The sequence below is a fragment of the Palaemon carinicauda genome, chromosome 11 (assembly GCF_036898095.1).
Source record: "Palaemon carinicauda isolate YSFRI2023 chromosome 11, ASM3689809v2, whole genome shotgun sequence".
Taxonomy (NCBI): domain Eukaryota; kingdom Metazoa; phylum Arthropoda; class Malacostraca; order Decapoda; family Palaemonidae; genus Palaemon; species Palaemon carinicauda.
The window spans coordinates 80023413-80045209 of record NC_090735.1 but is presented as its reverse complement, the minus strand read 5'-3'; the positions used below and the strand labels follow the sequence as shown (position 1 = coordinate 80045209).

The 21797-nt window shown below is 35.3% G+C and overlaps 1 protein-coding gene across 1 annotated transcript in view; it reads right to left on the bottom strand.

The window, feature by feature from the left end:
- The window catches only part of Ankle2 (ankyrin repeat and LEM domain-containing protein 2), a 668076-nt gene that overhangs the window by 395702 nt on the left and 250577 nt on the right, over positions 1-21797 (bottom strand). The window contains exon 6 of the mRNA XM_068383147.1: positions 17983-18109. Within this exon, the coding sequence (XP_068239248.1) occupies positions 17983-18109 (127 nt within the window). The remainder of the gene's footprint in view (positions 1-17982; positions 18110-21797) is intronic.

The window sequence follows — 21797 nt, the reverse complement described above, 5'->3', positions numbered from 1 at the left end:
AGGTACGTTCATTTGAACCTGGGGAGTTGGTTTTTATGCTGAGTATGGACCCGGATAGTTTTCTCGAACCAAGATATAAGGGCCCTTGGAAGGTTTTGAGGAAACTGTCAGAGGTTAACTATGAAATTGAAGCTCCCGGTTCAAGCCTTAAATGTAGAATATTTAATGTTTATCGTCTGAAACCTTATATTGGTAAGTAAGGTGATCCGTTAGCGATAGTGTCCGAGCCTGTGTCTGTGGTATTGGATGTGCCTCCCAAGAACTTAATTTAATTTATTCCTTTTCAGATCTTTTTCAGGATGCTCCAGGTAGGATAAATATTCTAAGTCATGACGTTGATGTAGGTGATGCTTCCCCTGTGAAGCAGAATCCTTACCGGCTGAACCCAGTAAAATGGGATTTTGTCAGTAAGGAGATAGAGTATATGTTGAAACATAACCCTATTTAACCATCTGTAAGTCCCTGGAGTTCTTCTATTGTACTAGTAAAGAAAGCAGACGGTATGTTTTGCATGTGGTGGGCTACCGTAGGGTGAACGCCATACAAAAAATTATTCTTTTCCTCTCCCTCATATTGATGATTGTCAGGATCGGATTTGGTTCTGCCAAATTTATTTCTAAGTTGCATCTTTTTTATTTCTAAGTTGCATCTTTTAAAGGGTTATTGGCAGGTTCCTTTGTCCGATCGAGCTCGTGAAATATCCGCCTTTGTCACTCCGTTTGACCTATACGAGTGTAAGGTTACACCTTTGGAATGAAAAATGCTGCATGTACTTTTCAAAGGCTCATGAATAGGGTAATTTGTGGTTTGAGAGGAGTGTAAATTTATATTGATGACTTGGTAGTACGTATATAGTAATGACTGGGATACCCAAATGTTAAGGTTACGTAAGGTTTTTGAAGCCCTTAGGTGTGCAGGGTTAGTTGTTAATTTGGCTAAGTGCGAATTGAGTCAGGCCAAGGTTTGTTATTTGGGTCACGAGGTTGGTTTAGGTCAGGTGGCTCCGTAACAAGCTAACCTTGAGGCAATTATAAATTTGAAAAGGCCGGGTAATGTTAGAGATGTAAGAAGAGTGCGGGGCATGACGGGTTATCACCGCAGATTTGTGCGTAAATACTCTGATCTTGCTCAACCTCTTACTAGTTTATTAGGAAAAGGAAAAAAGTTCTAGTGGTCGGACCAGTGTGAAGAATCTTTTAATAAACTTAAATCAGTATTAATTACTAACCCCATTTTGACTTCCCTAAATTTTCAGAAGCCTTTTATTATAGCAGTAGATCCCAGTGACGTCGACATTGGAGGTGTCCTTTTTCAGAGAAAGGAGGGCGGTGTTCATCATGTGTCTTACTATAGTAAAAAGCTTCTCGCTGCGGAAAAACGTTACTCCACTATAGAAAAGGAAGCTCTTCCTTTGAAAATTCCTGATACCCTTTCTAGAATTTAGTGTGCTAGTCTAATCCTTCTCATGTGCCGCCTTGCTCGTTTCTCCATTGAGGTTGTACGTAGTTCTGTTTAAATAATAGCTTTGTAGATAAAGTTTAGGAGGTTTCTTGGAGTGGTATACACTCTAGTGTTTTATAAAGGTTCCTCAAATTTAATTATTGATTTGTCCCGATATACTAAGACTTTTGATTGTATAATAATATATATGACTTTTTGAACTATAAAACCAGTGTACTGTATTGTAGGTTAAGGTGTATGTCTGTGGGCATACCTGTAAGTTTATTTAGGTTTATTAGATAGGTTTGTTTCCATAGAATAGGAGATTTTTGACTAGAAATAATGGTAAGCTATATAAAACTCTTGGTTTGTATTATTTATACTTATTGTTCTTACTTTACAGGTGCATTTCCATTTGTATATATAAAAAAAAATAATAATTTTCCTGTTTCAATTTTTTTTTTCTTCGGGGAGGAAGGTATTATGTATTGATGTAATTTTTGCTTTAATTTTCGTCAGCCTTGTTACTACAATTTTGTTTTATGTAAAATTAGTATAAGATTTAATCTATAAGGCTTTCGTTGTAAATTTAATTTTTTTTCTTTTGAAGTGCTGTTTTAACCTCCTCCCCGCTCGTTTGAAGATTTATAAGTGTCTAGTTTAATGCTTGTTTCTTTTCTGTGTTTTCCGAGTCCTTTCTTTTCTGTGTTTTTCGAGTCCTTGGTGAGAAGAGACACCTGTGTTTACCTGTGAGAAACTCGATTGCTAAAGGACACAGTTCGAGCTGGAGGCTCCCAGGACCTACTGCAGTAGCTGGCTTATGTGAGCTTTTTGAGGATTGTGACACCAACAGTTGACAGCTTTTAGCAGGTGCATTTCTGCCACCTGCGGTGTCTTGCATTTCCTGTGTGTTCTCTTCTGCTATTCGCCACGCCGACGTAAGAATCCCGGCTTTCAAGGTGGACATAGGAGAGACACCGCCATCAACGCATTCTCGACATAGACAGCTGCGGGAGCCTTGGAGCTCGTGGTGACATGTAGGGAGGCAGTTGCCAGGTAGGAGCCATTATTTACTTTTTCTTGGGTTGGGACTCCATTTCCCTCCCTTTGATGAGGAGTCCTGTTGAGCTGCACTCCCTACGGTAGCTGAGTGATTTGGAGTCGCTACTTTGTTTGGAGTGGGTGGTGATTTTACCCAGCCCCAAAGTGTGAGAGAATACATATTATTATTTCTTCTGTCTAGTGGTTAAGTAATTAAATGTTTGACTCTCTCTCGTTGAGAGTGGTGTTTCACATTTAGAAATCAGTTAATATGAAACTCTGTCTCGGTGTATGCCTTTTTAGGCATTAGTGATTAACTGTTAATTGTTAATTATTAGTTGTTAAGTGTGAATTGTTAATTATTAGTTGTTAAGTGTTAATTGTTAATTATTAGTTAAGTGTTAATTGTTAATTATCAGTTGTTAAGTGTTAGTTGTTAATTATTAATTTAAATTGTTAGGTCGTCTCAAGGTTGACTTCTAAAAATTGTTGTTAATAAATATTGTTAAGTTTTCCCAAGTATTTTCGTTTCCACTGACCAATCTTTATGCCTGATATTGATATGATCACTGACCTCTCTTATTGTGCAATAAGAACTTGCACCACGGCCCAACAAGGGTCGTAACACTTGGGTAGTGTCATAGGCTCTGTACCTTGGGTTAGAGCTCTCTTGCTTGAGGGTACACTTGGGCACACTATCCTATCTTACTTCTCTTCCTCTTGTTATGTTACTTTTTTATAATCTATATTGGAAATACTTATTTCAATGTTGTTACTGTTCTTGAAAAAAATTATTTTTCCTTGTTTCCTTTCCTCACTGGGCTAATTTTCCTTGTTGGAGTCCCTAGACTTAAAGCAATCTGCTTTTCCAACTAGGGTTGTAGCTTAATCATAATAATAATAATAATAATAATTTACACATCTGTGTATCAGTTAGCTTTTCTAGCAGCAGATATCTAACCAAGTAATGGTTATGTAATGAAGATGTTAGTACTAATGTTGTTTTATATCATGTTTTTCCTAAACATGCTGCCTAAAACAGAAAAAAATTTCTGTTTTCATTTCATCGCCAATTATAACAAACAAACAAATGCATTTAAACATCCAAGTAATAGTTAATGTGACTAAAACCTTTTAGTTGAGATGATGTTATTACAAATATTTTACTTGCCGTATCCTTAGAAATTTCTACACGTCACAAAACAGGAAAACTAGTTTGTTTGCGTTTGGTCAACAGCAGCAAATTACTGCTAATGATAGTATAGCATGATAATCTTACAGTCATATGATTTGTTCTAAATTGTTACAAACGATAATTGTACAATCCTCTTCTAAAATATTTTTCCTAACTTCAGTTCTGAGTCAGTTTAATTTCTTAACAACTTATACCCATATCAATAATGGAACCATCAGCAAAGAGAGAAAATTAAGGCTGGTATTAAATTATTCTACGAGCATCCAAAAAATTGAACAACCGTGTTGCCACTACAATGTTTGATGTGATAGAGATGGTGCGCGGCACTGGAGAACAAGTGAGGATAATTTAAATCATAGTGGATTTTTAATGAAAAATAGGCTTATCTAAATTTCATTAATATTGTCATTAAAGTTATCATTAAAATCACTAAAAAGTTAGGGAAAGAGAAAGATAAAGGTTATTGCGGATGCATCCAAAACTGTATTTTTACATTTTGTCTGCTGGACTCGCATAGATGAAAGTTGATTTCATTATTGAAGTGGATATTTCCTCAAATAGGCTATTTATCATGATCTTATGCCAAAAATATGTAAAGTGAATATGGTTTGGTTACCTTTATTATCGGTCATCGTACAGAGGGTTAGGCTAGCCTACCAGTAAATATCATTTAATACTTAAGGTGTGATTTTCATATCGGTTGTATAATATGACCTCGATTTTCAAGGGTGAATTTTACAATTTAAGGGTCGTCTTGTATGCAGAAATATATGGTAATAGATCGCAGAAAGTTGTTGATAGGCACCATAGTGAGTATAAGAATGTGATATCTGGTATACCATAGGGTAGTGTTCTTGGCCCATTACTTTTCATACTGTATACACATTACATATGATTTGATCTAGAAAACAAGCTCACTGCATATGTAATGATTAGAATAGTTAATATTACATGTTTAAAACAAATGACGTAATATGTCATGTTGGTTGGAAGAGCTAACCCTGGGATTTGCTGTAGTCATTCAAATTGTAAACCGGACGTATAATGCAAACCTATGCAAACCTCGGCAAATTGACATTCTTCTTAAACGTCAACACATTGTCTCATCGTGTGAAAGTTTGTGACGTCACCGGATGCAGGTGTCTTCCGATTCCGTCACGTGGCTAAAGTAAACCAAGCATACGATATCTGTGATATCGATAATTTATTCAGTTCATATCTAAACTTCACCAGAATTGGTCATCTGGACCAACACAGCTTCCTCCAGTGATGGAGATGTTTAACTCTGTTGTTTTTATATAATAAAGACTTAAAAACTATTAAGATGTATTCATGTACCATTTAAATACATCTGAAAACAACTCATACTCAAATGTGTGCTTAATACAGTAGCACGCCAATAAATGGTGGCAGCGATTAAACTCTAAGACAGCGATTAAACTCTAAGACAGCGGTTAAACTCTAAGAATTAGAGAAAAATCTTCATGACTTCAAAATAATAGCTGTAAAACCAGAGAAATATCTTCAAGACTTCAACATAAAAGCTGTAAAACCAGAGAAATATCTTCAAGACTTCAACATAAAAGCTGTAAAACCAGAGAAAGATCTTCAAGACTTCAAAATAAAAGCTGTAAAACCTGAGAAAGATCTTCAAGAACTTAACATTATCTACAAGAATCTACAATTTTGACTAAGTCCAACGGAAAAGCTAACATCAACATATGTTAGTATACAACCTGAATCTTCAATCAACATCCTAGGAAACCCAAGGACTGGCATTCAACAATTGCAAGACATATCCAGGAAGAACTACATTCAACAAGAAACTAGAACGAGACATCGCTAACAAAACATCAAGAGAGAGAGAGAGAGAGAGGACGTGTCGACTTCATATATAAGCTAAGTACAGATATTTTGTATTCATTTCAGTTTGGGCAGTGAAGTGTAGTTATCACAAGTCGTTAGTCAATTATTACTGGGGTGAGTGAATTCCTGAACTTTGTTATAAGAAACTCCGAATTCTCATTTAGAATTTTTCTTTCTTTGTGCTAATTCCTTTTTCTTTCAGAAACTCTAGGGGGAAATGTTTTGGGATTAGTAACAGTGTTGGGGGAATTTGATTATACATATGCGTTTACGCAGTGGGCGTCTGTACTCATATAGATACAGTGATACCTCGGTAGTCGAACGACTCTATACTCGAACAATTCGGAGTTCGACCAAAATTTTCGAGAAATTTTTGCTGCGGTGCTCGACCAAAAATTCGGTACTCGACCAGCCGAACACGTGACGACCGCATGGGCTTTGTGATGATCGCGCCATCTCGGCCACTCTCGCTTGTTCGGGAAGCATCAGTTCTCTCGAGAGCGTCACTCAGACAACGCGCGATCAGCATTCGTTGTGATTTAGTGATTTTCAGTGCTTTTAATTGCTTTTTTAGCTTTCATAATGAGTCCCAAGAAAGTAATGAGTGTTAAGGGGAAGGAGAAGAGGAAAACAGTGCGAACAACGATCGAGTTGAAGAAGGAAATTATAGCGAAATATGAGAATGGTGTACGAGTGTCCGATTTAGCGGTAGAATACGGAATGGCGAAGTCGACCATTTCTACGTTTTTAAAGCATAAAGAAATGATTAAGAAGGCGAATGTTGCAACGGGAGTTACGGCGGTAACTAAGCAAAGGCCACAAGTGATTGAGGAGATGGAAAAGTTGCTTTTAATATTTATTAAAGAAAAACAGTTGGCCGGGGAAAGTGTTAGTGAAGCGTTCATTTGTGAAAAAGCGTTGCATATCTATGAAGAATTAGTGAAGAAAAGTCCGAGTACCAGTGAAAGTGATTCATTTACATTTAAAGCGAGCAGGGGTTGGTTTGAAAAGTTTCGTAATAGAACAGGTATTCGTAATAGAACAGGTATTCATCATTTTCGAAGAATACTGCAGAGGAGGAAGAAACAATTAACAATAGACCAGTTTTTCACAAAAGAAAAGAAAGCTGCTACATCAAAGCCTGTTTCTCCTCCAAAGAAGAGACAAAGAAGAGAAGAAACCCCTGAAATAGATCTGCCCACCCTTTCATTGGAGAGAGAAACAACTCCTGAAGGAGAACTACCCCGCCACATCATGGAAGGGGACTCTCCTTCCAAGCAGTAACCTCCCCCTTCCATCCTCTCCACATCCATCCCTGTATGCCATCGAACCGCTGCTCAAAGGTATGTTCACTACAGTACAGAAAATGGTTTAAAATTGTTTTATTTTAGTACAGTAAATGGTTTAAAATTGTTTTATAGGATTTTCTAACCAATTTCATACACATTTAGATAATTATTGTTGTTTAGGTACACGTTTTATTAATATTTTGGGCCTGTTCGAGTGCTTGGGAACGGAATAGAATATATACCATTATTTCTTATGGGGAAAAAAAATTCGGTACTCGAACAAATCGGAGGTCGAACACGGATCTCGAACGGATTATGGTCGAGTACCGAGGTATCACTGTATTTTGATAGAATTGATGAAAGGGGTCAAAGGGATAGAAAAAAAAAAAATACAGCTGTCATGGCTCCTCCTGTCAGCCCTACCCCTGGACCTAGTGGTGTAGGCCAGGCTAATCCTCCTCCAATTGTGACGCTTGTAAATGCCAGGTCAGCAATCCTTCCTTTTCAAGGTCGGGTCAACGGGTTCTTGCCACAAAATGTGGAGTCATGGATTTCATCCGTTGATGCCCATTGAAATGCCAAACAAATCGTAGATCCTTTTGTACAATTACAAGAAGCTAAAAGTTTTATATATTTTTCTAAGGGGGATGCGAGTGCGTATTTAAGAGGTGTTTCATTTCAGGAAGCAGTTACTTGGGATGATTTCAAAGTTAGGTTACGCGCGATCTATGGGGGTGAGGAAGCCTTGGATGTAGTGTTAACGTTACGAAATACACTTAATCAAGCCACTATGAATCGGCTTAATGTTATTGAGAGAGCAGCTCTCATAGCTGATAGGCTTAACGAATATCAGGACATTTTAGGTAATTCCACTTGGGTTACTAACGATAACATCTCCGTGAAAGATTTTTTACAATTAATGTATTTAACTTGCATGACACTTATGTTGCCTGAAGCTTTAGTGCGGTGCTTTGATAAGAAGTTAATGCCTGCAAGTACGGAATTGGATGTCTATAAACAGATAAAGAAACACATGTCCAAGTGTCCAGATCTCGATCCCGTGTTAACTCAAGTTTTTGCTAAGAATGAAACAAAACCACAAACAGTGAACGTAATTAACAGTCCAGTAGCGGGAGTGACGTGTTACAACTGCAAACATCAAGGTCACATAAGCGCAGACTGTAGAACGAAATTTTGCTCAGTTCACAACACAGCATCACATTCTTATAGTCCATGTTACGCGCGTAAGACACAACAATATCCTAGAAATACACAGTCAATTCCACAGTCAGTTCCATATGGAAATTAAAAGAAAAATCCTCATTTTAACAATAAGAAGAAACAACAAAATGTCAATGCAGTTCAGAGTCCGAAACAAACAAACACTTCTTCAAATATTGCTGAGCCTGGGCCGTCAAACCAGACCTCGCAAGGTCAGTCTAATTTTCAGAATGTGCAGAGCAAAGCAAATACCACATAGTTAACTCTAGAGGGGAAGAGAGTGATGTTGGGTCAAGGTCATTTATGTCAACATCAATAGTATTGAATAATCAATTTAATGTTTTATCAGATAATTGTGAGACAATAGATTTTCCTATGAAACACACAGCCGAATTAAGTAAAACAGTGCATGCTCCCGTAGATTTGCAACGAATTCATACAATAATAAGCCAAAATGAGTTACGGCCAACCTTATATGCTGTAAATTTAGAACACAAATCCTTTACGTTATTTTTTGACTCTGGTAGTCCACGTAATATTATGGATTTGAAGACGCATCATTTGTTGTTTCCGAACTTTCCGATTGAAAAATCAGGAATTAGACTTTCAGGTATAGGAAATAATGAATTAAACGTCATAGGCATAACTCATATTCAGTTCAGAGTCGGTAATCGCACGTTTGCCGATACATTTGTTGTTGTAAAAAACATTAATATGTATCCAGCTGTAATTATAGGATACCCATCTATGGGAAATCAAAACATTATCTTAGCTCCTGCCAAGCACGGCGTGTAAATCAAAGGGAAATTCTATAAGTCTTCTAATACCTTAAAGTCAGTTTTGGATAAAAAGGAGATGACAAATGTAACTATAACGTACGTTGAAGAACCAATAACTTGTCTCACTAATAAAGAAATAATATACGCGACCCAGCAGAATTCTCGTTCACCCGTAATATCATTTTGCACGCAATCTATCGAACCCAACATACCTTCGAATTTAATAGTGCAAATAAAGAAAACACTACCGGGATCTGAAATATTAATCCTTTCCGATACTTTGAAAACTAACGGATTGTCTGTCACACAAGCTATTTATACAGTAGGCTCACATCAGCAATGTAATATCGAAGTCTGTAATCATTTAAATAACACTTTAGTAATTCACAAAAATCAACATATCTTGGATGTAGAAGTTTATAAACATCGTATTCTTACCGTTGCTGAAATCAATCACTCTCAATCAGTTGCGGATGAATCCCTTTTGCGATCTATTAAAAATAAAATCAGTAAGGACATTCAAGACGAAGAAGTTCAGCAGAAAATTTTTGAACTTTTAACTAAATATACAGATGTCTTTTCCACTACGGATGGATCCTTAGGAAAAACAGATGTGATCGAGCATCAAATAAGGTTGAGGGACAAGCAGAAAATTATATATGTACCCTCGTACAGACTCCCTATGAAATTCCAGAATGAAATAAATGATGAAGTAGGTAAAATGTTAGAGGAAGGAGTCATTAGAAAATCAAATAGCCCTTATAATTTTCCTTTAATAGTTGTACCGAAAAAAGATCGAACATGGCGTATCTGCGTCGACTTTCGTCGTCTAAACGAGGAAACGATCCCTGATCGATTCCCAGTGCCATGTACTGACGATATTTTGTCTTTGTTAGGTCAGAATAAATATTTTACCAGTTTGGACTTACTTAAAGGCTTTCACCAGATATCATTAGAAGAAGATAGTATCCCATACACAGCCTTCAGCACAGCCAGGGGACATTATGAATTTTTGCGGATGCCTTTTGGTTTACGTTGTGCTCCTATAACATTTACAAGAATGATTAACATAGTGTTTGGAGACTTGTTAGGGGATATATTGCATGCCTATATGGATGATCTTGTAATCTTTTCCAACACCTTAGAAGAACATCTACGTAAGTTAGAACTAGTACTACAGAGATTAAGACAACATAACTTGAGGGTAAAGATTAGTAAGTGTGAATTTTTCAAAACAGAATTGATATATTTGGGTTTCATGGTGTCAAGCCAAGGTCTTAAAGTAGTCCATGATAAGGTGTCGGCTATACGTAATTTTCCCATACCTACTAATGTCAAGGGAATACAGCAATTTCTGGGTTGTAGTGGATATTACAGGCGTTTTATACGCAACTATTCAATAATATCCGCTCCTTTAACTGATCTTACGAAGAAGGGCGTAGATTTCATTTGGTCTGAGCAACATCAACAGGCGTTTAATACTTTGAAAGATGAACTGTGTAGTTCTCCTATCTTAAAATTTCCTGACTTCGGTAAGGAATTCTTCATTGCAACAGATTCAGACTTAGGAGTAGGAGGGGTATTGCTTCAGCAATATGATAAACAGTTTTTCCCGATAGCTTTCTATTCTCGAAAATTGAGAACTTCCGAAAGTAAGTATGCAGTAATAGACAAGGAAGGGCTAGCTATTGTTAATTCGCTAGTGCATTTTAAGTTCATAATTTACGGTTATCCCGTTAAGGTTCTTACTGACCATAAACCACTAACCGAGTTCTTTAAACGCTTCAACCACAGCCCTAAACGAACTCGGTGGCATTTGATCATTCAAGATTTTGGCGCAAGAATCGGGTATTTACCTGGGAAAGCAAATATCATTGCGGATGCATTATCACGCAACCCCGTGTCATCTTGTACGGAGCCTTTAGCTGAATTAATAGATATATCAACATCCATGCCTATTGTAAAAACAATATCTGAACAAGAAGATTTAGGCTGGAGTGCTGAATTGTTACAGACTGAGCAAAGAAAAGATCAGAAAATAGAAACAATTATAAATGCTTTGAAAGGCAATCCTAAAGAAAAGGAATATATAAAGTATAAGCAGCAGAATTATATAATCAAAGATAATATTCTGTGTAGGACTGTGACAAGGAAAACCCGCAATACACCACATGTAACTAACGACCAGGTAGTAGTACCAATCTCACTTATTTCCACTGTCCTGAATTGGTTGCATTCAAATCCATTACATGGACACCCTGGGTTCTCATTAATGTCACAGAAAGCCAAATCATTGTTTTATTGGCATACAATGCTTACAGATATAAAAAGACACATAGCTAATTGTCACACATGTCAGGAAAACAAAGGGCATACGAAAACACCTGTCAGCCTAGGAGCTTATCCTGTGCCCAATCAACCCTTTGAAAGAATACATTTAGATTTGTTAACAGGATTTTACGAGTCAGACAGAGGAAATAAGCACCTCTTAGTAATTATAGATGCTTTAACTCGATATACAGAACTAATAGCGCTTTAAACTAAAACTGCGATTGAATGCGCTAGGAAGTTTTACGAGTGTTACATTTGTAAACATGGAATTCCACACATGATAATCTCAGACTCGGGTGGTGAATTTAATAATCACTTTCTTACCTCATTGTGTGAATTCCTCAACATAAAGAAGATTAATACCATGATATATCACCCAGAGTCAAATGGGCTAGTGGAAAGAGCAAATAGGAAGATATTAAATATATTGAGGGTAACACTAGGGGGATCAGACCCCAACTGGGATATTGCAATACCGGCGGCACTGAGTACTCTGAATCATTCATATCATATATCAATTAAAATGTCACCGCATGAAGCATTGTATGGTACCCCAGTTAGAACACCTTTCCATGTATTAACGCCTACAACTAATCTATCAAATCCTTTAAAAGAATGCATAAATGCAAGTATAAGTCGATATGATATCCTTCGAAAGAATTTAGAAGAATCACAAATCATAATGAAAAGGAATCATGATAAAATAGCGAAACCAACTAAAACATATACCGTGGGTGATAACATCTATATTCAAATCAATGTCAGAAAAGGGCTCAACTATAAATTAACACCTAAGTTTGAAGGCCCATTTAACATTTTGGAAACATTAACGGCCAATAGGTTTAGAATTCAAAATGTAGCCCAACCCACGGATGAGAGAATAGTACCATTGGCTCACATAAGAAATTAAAAAGAAAAGAGAGGAAAAGAAGTGAGGGAAAATTCTGTTCTGTTTTGTGTGATTAAAAGTTTTCTTTTTAATACAGGAGTAATTACATATATTTTTTCTCGTTACAGGTTTCCAAGATGAAAATTTTGTTGTTGGGAGTGATATTGTTCGCTCAGACATTTTTCTCGTATGGGATGAGTTCTAAGACTAAAAATATATATTTTAAATATGGCAATATAGTTGAAAGACAAGAAGACATTTTTTATTACGTCAACTAACGTAATTGTAGAAGTGAATATGCAAGCAATTTTTCTTCAAGAGAATGATGTCATTAGCTTAAGAACCGCCATTTCAAGGTTTTCTGCATCATTGGATGAGTTGCATGGAAGACATTTTCATTTGACTACTAAGAGTTTGCTTGGATCAAAATTAAAAGTTGCAGAGATGCTATCTGATGACTTGAAAAATAAGACTGGCGAGACAGGATCTTTGGCTAATTCATTGCTAATTCTTTTGATGTGGACTGTAGGACACGAACATAAAGAAAGACGGAATCCGTTCATTTATGCTGCATTAAGCATCTTTGGGTCTGTTGCAAGTTTAGGTTTAGGAATTTCCAATCGTCTTAAAATTAGTAATCAAAATAAGAAAATTGAGTTCTTGACTCATAAAGATGAATTGATTATGTCAGAACTAAGGGATCAGTTAGCTTCAATCAATAAAATTATGGATTTATTAAATGAACATTCAGATAATATCGTTCAAATTATGGAAGTACAGGATTTGTTGGCAACATTAACGTATTATGATTCAAAGATAGATCACATACATAACAGAATTGCACATTTCATTGAGAAATCCAAGGATTATGTAGAAGCTATCACGTTAGCAACTAAAGGTGTATTGTCGCCCCATTTGTTGCCTATACGTTACTTAAAATTAGTTCTGAAGAACGGAAGGGATAAACTAGGCTATGTTCCTTTGTTAGACGAACATAGGTTAGAATTTTATTACAGCCTAATTACAGTAAACGTAGATAATAACAAGATTAGGATTACAATTCCCTTTGATTCTTCTGATGCCTGGCAATCTTACAGGATATCACCATTTCCGACTTTCATGACGAATCACTCAAATCCAGTAATATCCAGTTTGACAGGACACGTATTGATTTCCCCAGACAAGGAAACATATACGGTCATTAAAGACTTAAATCAATTAACTCACTGTTCAGACGCAATGGATAGAAAAATATGTACAGCTGACTCATTTGAATTCCATAAAAACTTATGGATTCATGCGAGTTAGGTATAGTGCTAGACGGTGCTCTCTCCCATACAAGTGAAAATTGTCTGGATAAGCTTTATCCCTTTGACAATAAAGAATTCAATTGCAGACTGAATAATGGCTCGTGGATACGATACGACAAGGACGGCTTCAATGTATCATGCCCTGACGGATCCACATCCTTTACACATATATTCGTCGCAGCAGATGGTTGTGTCGGGACTTCCCCGAATTCCATGGTGACTGGTCTACGGACAATCATCAGAGAACGAGCCTACTTCGCGAACTTCACGTGGACCTCTACAATGCCAGCACTTCCTCTCCCATACAACGGAAATGTGGCAAAGCGGTTGATGAAACTTACCGAAAAGGACCACCTGTCACCGACTTATAAAGAAATTCTTCACCCCATACTACTGGCTGGTTTGTGTTTCACGGTGGTGATATTTATCGCCGTGAACATCCTTGTTTGGCGTAGGTTACGGCACAGCAAGCAGCTAAAAAGGAATGAGTTGCATAGCCCCGACAATACCCCCTATTGGATCCAGTTCAAAGCTGTTTGAGTGGCCACCTCATTCGCTAAGGGAGTAATTTGTCGGGAAGATGTTTGTATGAAAAGCTGATTAGTACGCTAGTAATATGTAATTAAAGAAATTTTCTACATTTGCATTGTTAAAAATACATTTAAAACAACATTTAAAAAATAAATAAAATAAAAAAAAAGGATATACATAATTTTTTCTCTCGGCATCTAATAAAAATATATAAGCCGGAATGTTAAAAAAGAAAAGAGAAAAAAAAAATATAATAAAATATATAACAGAATCTATGGGCATCTAATCAAATATATCAGCCCTATATAAAAATATATATATATATATATATATATATATATATATATATATATATATATATATATATATATATATATATATATATATATATATATATGTACAAAACCGTGGTACGTGTACGTACCAGGAATTCGTGTTTGTGCACTAAAAATTGAGTATTTTGTTTCTGACAAAGGTAACAATTATTCTTTATCAAGTTACCGAATCATATGTAAGTCAGAATTTATTTTGTTTTTTGGTACCATGTAATCATTTGCTAGCAATGTACCATATATATGATCTTGGTTTTATCATGCATTTTTCTTTTTGCTTTGGTAATATCTTTTTTGTATGCATTATTGTTATTATTTTTTGATGTGCCTATTTTGGACATTCGTCCTCAGTTGACTATGGCTAAAGTTAAACAAAGAATAATACGTATGTCCAGTCACACCTAATAACCATGTTTCGGCTTGTTGTTAAATTTTTGTAAAAAAATTGAGATAGCTGGCCGAGCTTATGTAATGATTAGAATAGTTAATATTACATGTTTAAAACAAATGACGTAATATGTCATGTTGGTTGGAAGAGCTAACCCTGGGATTTGCTGTAGTCATTCAAATTGTAAACCGGACGTATAATGCAAACCTATGCAAACCTCGGCAAATTGACATTCTTCTTAAACGTCAACACATTGTCTCATCGTGTGAAAGTTTGTGACGTCACCGGATGCAGGTGTCTTCCGATTCCGTCACGTGGCTAAAGTAAACCAAGCATACGATATCTGTGATATCGATAATTTATTCAGTTCATATCTAAACTTCACCAGAATTGGTCATCTGGACCAACACAGCTTCCTCCAGTGATGGAGATGTTTAACTCTGTTGTTTTTATATAATAAAGACTTAAAAACTATTAAGATGTATTCATGTACCATTTAAATACATCTGAAAACAACTCATACTCAAATGTGTGCTTAATACAGTAGCACGCCAATACATATGCAGATGATGCTACTCTCTTTGCATCAGTTCCATCTCCGGAAATTAGATCTGGGGTTGCTGATTCCCTTAATAGAGATCTAGCTAAAATTAGTGGATGGTGCAAATTATGGGGGGCATGAAGTTGACCCCTAACAAAAGTTAAAGTATGATTGTAAGCAGGTTGAGGAAAGTGGCTCCTCGATATCTGGATCTCACCATTGATATTTTTTTTTTTTTTAACTCTGTATGACTTTGAAATTTTAGGTGTCATTCTTCATAGCAAATTTACTTTTGTGAAACACACTCGGTCTGCCTCTTCTTCTGTTGCACAAAAAATTGGCATATAGATAAAGTCTTTTAAGATTTTCAGTGATCCTTCTATTCTGAAGAAGTGTTTTAATTATTTCATTCTGCCTTGTTTCAAGTATTGTTCTCTAGCCTGATCTTCAACTGCTCAATCACATCTTAATTTGTTGGACATGAACTTATGGTCTATTGAATTTCTTATTCCAGACTTGGATATTAATCACTGGCACCGTCGTCCAATTAGCTCGTTAAGCATGTTGCATAAGATTTTTATTAATTCTGACCATCCTTTGCATTCAAATCTTCCCACGCAGTACCATTCTGTTTGTAATACAGTGCTATGTATGCAGTTAATTCTAATAGACCCGCTTTCTCCATTATAAAGCTCAATACTACACAGTATTCTGGAAGTCTTATTCCAGCTGTGACCAAGTTGTCGAGTGATCTGCCTTGAATCGGTGGAACTTCAAAAGTTCAAACTTGCAGTGAATGTTTTTATGTTGAGCAGGCTAACATACGTATTTTTATAGTTTATATATCAAAGGTCTATTTTAATGTTGTTACTGTTCAAAAATTATCTTATCTTAAACGTTCATTACTTCTCTTCTGGTTTATTTCTTTCCTTACCTCCTTTCCTAACTGGGCTATTTTGACCTGTTGTAGCCCTGGAGCTTATAGCCTCCTTTTCCAACTAGGGTTGTAGCTTACCTAATATAATATCAATATTAATATTAATAATAATAATAATAATAATAATAATAATAATAATAATAATAATAATAATAATAATAATAATAATAATAAATACTATGGTACTGTCATGAAGTTACCACTGACTTGTCCTTTGGTGCTCATATTCTTGTCAGCTGTAGTGTTTGAACAGGTGATAATGCATAAACTACAGTATATGAATGAAGGAAAAGGACACAGTCATTTTATTACAATAAACATGAAATTAATACATTAATGAAAAATTAGGAGAGATATGATGATAACAACACATTTTTCTATCTTTGGTGTTGATAGGTAGTACGGTGGCCAGGGCACCAGACACCCGTTGAGATACTACCGCTAGTGTGTTATGGGGCCCCTTCACTGGCCCGACAGTACTACGTTGGATCTTTCTGTCTGGTTACGGTTCACTTTCCCTTTGCCTACACATTCAACGAATAGTCTGGTATATTCTTTACAGAATCTCCTGTGTCCTCACACCTGATAACACCGAGATTACCAACAATTCCTCTTCACCCAAGGGGTTAACTACTGCAATGTAATTGTACAGTGGCTACTTTCCTCTTGGTAACTGTAGAAGATAATCTTTAGCTATGGTAAGCAGCACTTCTAGGAGAAGGACACATTAATAATCAAACCATTGTTCTCTAGTGTTGGGTAGTGCCATAAACTCTGTACCATGGCTTTCCACTGTCTTGGGTTAGAGTTCTCTTGCTTGAGAGTACAATCAGGCACACTATTCTATTTAATTTCTCTTCCTCTTGTTTTGTTAAAGTTTTTATAGTTAATATAGGAAATATTTATTTTAATGTTATTACTGTTCTTAAAATATTCTATTAATTTCCTTATTTCCTTTCGTCACTGGGCTGTTTTCCCTATTGGAGCCCCTGGCTTTAAAGCATCCCACTTTTCCAACCAGGGTTGTAGCTTACCAAGTAATAATAATAATAATAATAATAATAATAATAATAATAATAATAATAATAATAATAATAATTTTTATGCCAAAACTAGCAGCTAGCTGACTAAAGAAAATGGTGTAGCTTTCCTGGCCTTGCTTTCTTGCAAAAATGGAATTACTGAAGTACAGTATATCTAATTACGAATTTCTGAGGGAAAAGTATAAGTAGTTATATACTTTAAATTGAATAAGAATTATTCAGCCCTAGCTTCCTGGGAATTCTATTGACATTAAGTGACTAAGAAATTGTATGCTCAAAATGTCAACTATAAAGGTAGATTGCTTAAAGACCATTTTGCTTTATGACAGAGTTGTAGCCGCCTAACTCCTTTGTTAATGGAGGAGAGGAGGTTATCTGTATTTACCATAATTTTAAAAAAATATAGTTACACAGAATTTTACAAGTACGGTATGTTATAAAGCATATTCTATATAAACATTTCCTGCATCATCAGACCTGATTACACAGAAGGAAAATCCTGTAATAAATTACCTTCATATGAAGATATTTACTATAGTAAAAAATTGCCTGACTAGCCTCCTCACTAGTGAAGTGGCAACGTGTTCGCCAAACATTCACACGGCAGCAGATAAATCCCAACCAAGGATTGCCTGACTAGCCTCCTCGCTAGTGAAGGGGCAATGTGTTCGCCAAACATTCACATGGCAGCAGATAAATCCCAAGCAAGGACTGTGAGTTTAAGCTGTATAATGGGGAGGCCAATGCTGTGTTAGAGCACTACTGTGGGGGGATGGGCTTGCCCAACTGATGTTCTGGTAAGCATCTATTCCAATGAAACTTTAAAAATCTTATCCTTTTCATACATACCTGCATGAACTTCAGTCTGAGATGTTTTTCTAGCTTAGCTAAACCATCTTCTGAAGCTAAATTAGTGAATGAACCCAAGAAACTCCAATATTCATTCCAGTTATAACCATTGGTGAGTGCAAGGTCTCTGAAAGAACAAAGAACATATAACACATTTGAAGGTTGATCATAAGAAATATTATTGCACTGCCCCAATGAAACAGCTGTATTTTAATTTGTTTAACCATAAAACAGAATCACATTCTAAAACTTAACAGGGCTTTAAAAGAGGACTTAAAAATTGAATTTTAATACAGTCTATTATTTCTATACGTGCCTGAAATTAATACAGTATTATTTCTATACGTGCCTGAAATTAATACAGTCTATTATTTCTATACGTGCCTGAAATTCGTATGGCAAGTCTTGGCTAAATGTTGAATAAAGCAGCATCCTAAAAATATAAAATTTTCCATCGATTTGTGCACTAACCTAAAAATCTAAACTTTTTTTATTTTCTCTCACTTTAATAGCCATGTCCCTCTAGTGGAATACTGTACTGTGCTTATATGGAGGCTTACACCAATAAGAGTGCTAGGTATGACAAATAGTAAGGGGCATTTCAGTCTCAAAGTCTAAATATGATCAAAAGCCTTTTTACATCACTGGTCATGGGAAGGTGGGGAAGAGGGCATGATATGATCTTCAGGTGAGCATGTAAATATTGTATACTTTTGTCACTGAAATTCGGTTATTTTCTATGAGACTTACCTGAGGTTCATATGGTTGACTATCCCACCCTGATGGAGGGGTGATGGTGAAGGTAAGAAGAGTCAAAGTAGTACTCTAGCCTAAATATTAACAGCAATAAGAAGAGACTCACCTTCCATAAACATAAGCTTAACGGTAACGGTAGCCTGACGACTGGTCAAAAGACAGCTGGTCGACTGATAACTGATCTATGATAATTTGTCGAAAAGACAATTAGTTGACAGGAAAATTGATCAAAAGGGGGAACTGAAAAACCGTAGGTAAAATGTCTAAACTCTAAAGTTACAATTACTACAAAGAGTATTTTAAGATGGAATCTAAAGCTATATATATATAAATATATATATATATATATATATATATATATATATATATATAATATATATATATATATATATATATATATATATATATATATCTATATATGTATGTGTGTGTATATATAAATATGTGTGTGTATATATATATATATATATATATATATATATATATATATATATATATATATATATGTATGTATGTATAAAATATATATATATATAATATATATATATAATATATATATATATATATATATATATATATATATATATATATATATATACAGTAGGGTCCCGAATTATGCGAGAATTTGGTCGATTAATGACCTCGTGTAAATGGAAAATCGCGAATTTCGAAACACACAACTAACAGAAATAATTCCATTGTGGCCATGGCAACCAGCAATTTGCCTATTCAAATGTGTTTACTACCCATTTCCAATACTTTCTTTGTACTATACTGTATTTCTTTATAATATCAAATTGTTTTTGTAAATAAATAAAACATTTAATATACTTTAAAGTTCTAATAACTTGAAAAATGGTTAAAATTATAACCAGGATAGGTGTAAACACCATATATTTCCCGTTACAACACAACCCAAAATACAGACAAATTTTAATGTTTGTCATATCTATTGTATAATACAACTGGTGAATAGCAAAACCACTCTATAGACTAGCTTGTTGTATGATTGAAAATCCAGAATTATCAAAATAAAGGCGATTTTATATCATGCGTTTCCTAAACACGCTAAAAAGCAGAATAGAAAACGACAACCAATGTTTTGTTTACGTTTAACTCTGATCACAACAAAGAAACAGACGCATTTATACATCTGTGTTTTTGAATTGACAGCAATTTTACCAAGTATAGATTATATGTTGAATTTGTTATTACCAATGTTTTAATTATTTTTTATTAGAACTTTCAAATAAATGAAATGAATGCCATTTATGAAATGTTTTTCTTTATGATGCCGCCTGAAACGGAAACCTTCCATTTGTTTACGCTCCATCTTCGATCATAATAAACAAACGAATGCATTAAACACACATGATCTAAGTCATAACTAATGATATTACAAACATTTAGTAAACATTATGTTATTACAAATATTTTACTTACCGTATCCATATAAATTCCTAAATTCGTAGCAAAGCTGGAATTTTTTTTTCCTTATGCGTTTAATCCACAATAGCAAACTGCCGCTAATGACAGAGTGATAACTTACGATAATTCTAAACTGTTACGAAAGATTAATTGTCCTTTCCATATCCAAAATACTTTTCCTAACTTCAGTTATAAGTCAACTTGTACCCACCTCAATTATGGATCCATATGCAAAAAAGGTAAAAGAAGAAAGTACTAGGCCTATTTTTAAAGTCACCGAACAATTAGGTTACCGCTATAACGTTCGATGTGAGAGAGAGAGAGAGAGAGAGAGAGAGAGAGAGAGAGAGAGAGAGAGAGAGAGAGGGATGGTTTTAAAGTACTAAACAATAAATATGATAGGTTATAACACATTGGTGTTTATGTAATATTAACTGTATAGATGGTTTGAATAAGTTAAGAAATGGTGTAAACAATTCTGTGTTATTGTATTCGCGCGGAAGCTAGACATCAGCTGATGTGATCACAGCCAAAAGTAAAACAAAAATAAGTTAGCAATACTCGATTTTTGAAACACACCCGAAATTTAACAACATAAGTACATGTTTTATTATAGCGCAATTGACATTTAAAGAGTAAAAATTTTCTGGAATAGAATGGTGTTTCCTAAAAAATAGTGGTTTGCGGACGAAATCGGTTACCGTATTTTAAGCTATGATTGAAATGGATGTATACACGGTATAATTTTTTCGTTTTGTATTTAATTGACACTTCAAGAAAACCGATTTTGGTTTCTTCATCTATTTTTAAGTATTGTATAACGAGAGAGAGAGAGAGAGAGAGAGAGAGAGAGAGAGAGAGAGAGAGAGATATTATGACGCAGAAGGTTACAGACCTAGAACAGGGGAGTGATGAGATAGGCTGGGTGGACTGGCAGGGGAGACGGTAGGAGACGGGGGAAGGGGGGATTTGGTTGCCAGTGGCTAAAAATAGATTCTGAAAGACGGTAAAGGGAAAAACGAATCCCATCGAATAAACAGAATAAGGAAAGGGAATAAGATCCAGAGGAATAATAGATATAATGGAATGAAAATGACTAGATGGTGTTAGTTGTGATAAGAATAATTTAGATATTTGAAATAAGAGTGTCTGAGGAGGTATAGAAGGAATTCGTGATAAATATAGAGGAATATCAAAGGATACAGTTAGTTTGCATTAAAGGGTTTGTTATCGTTTATCGGCAGTGAATAGCCTAAACTTCGGTAACGAGTCGTCAATATTTTGTCATATTTTAAACAGTAGGCTATACATTTGATTTGCAAACATTGGTTTTGTAGAGTAGACGGTAAAATAAAATCTAGAGAGAGAGAGAGAGAGAGAGAGATTTCTGCCATCAAATATCTCTCTCTCTCTCTCTCTCTCTCTCTCTCTCTCTCTCTCTCTCTCTCTCTCTCTCTCTCTCTCTTTCTCTCTCTAGATTTTATTTTACCGTCTACTCTACAAAACCAATGTTTGCAAATCAAATGTATAGCCTACTGTTTAAAATATGACAAAATATTGACGACTCGTTACCGAAGTTTAGGCTATTCACTGCCGATAAACGAACCCAGTCTACTCGTGAAAACCTTGAA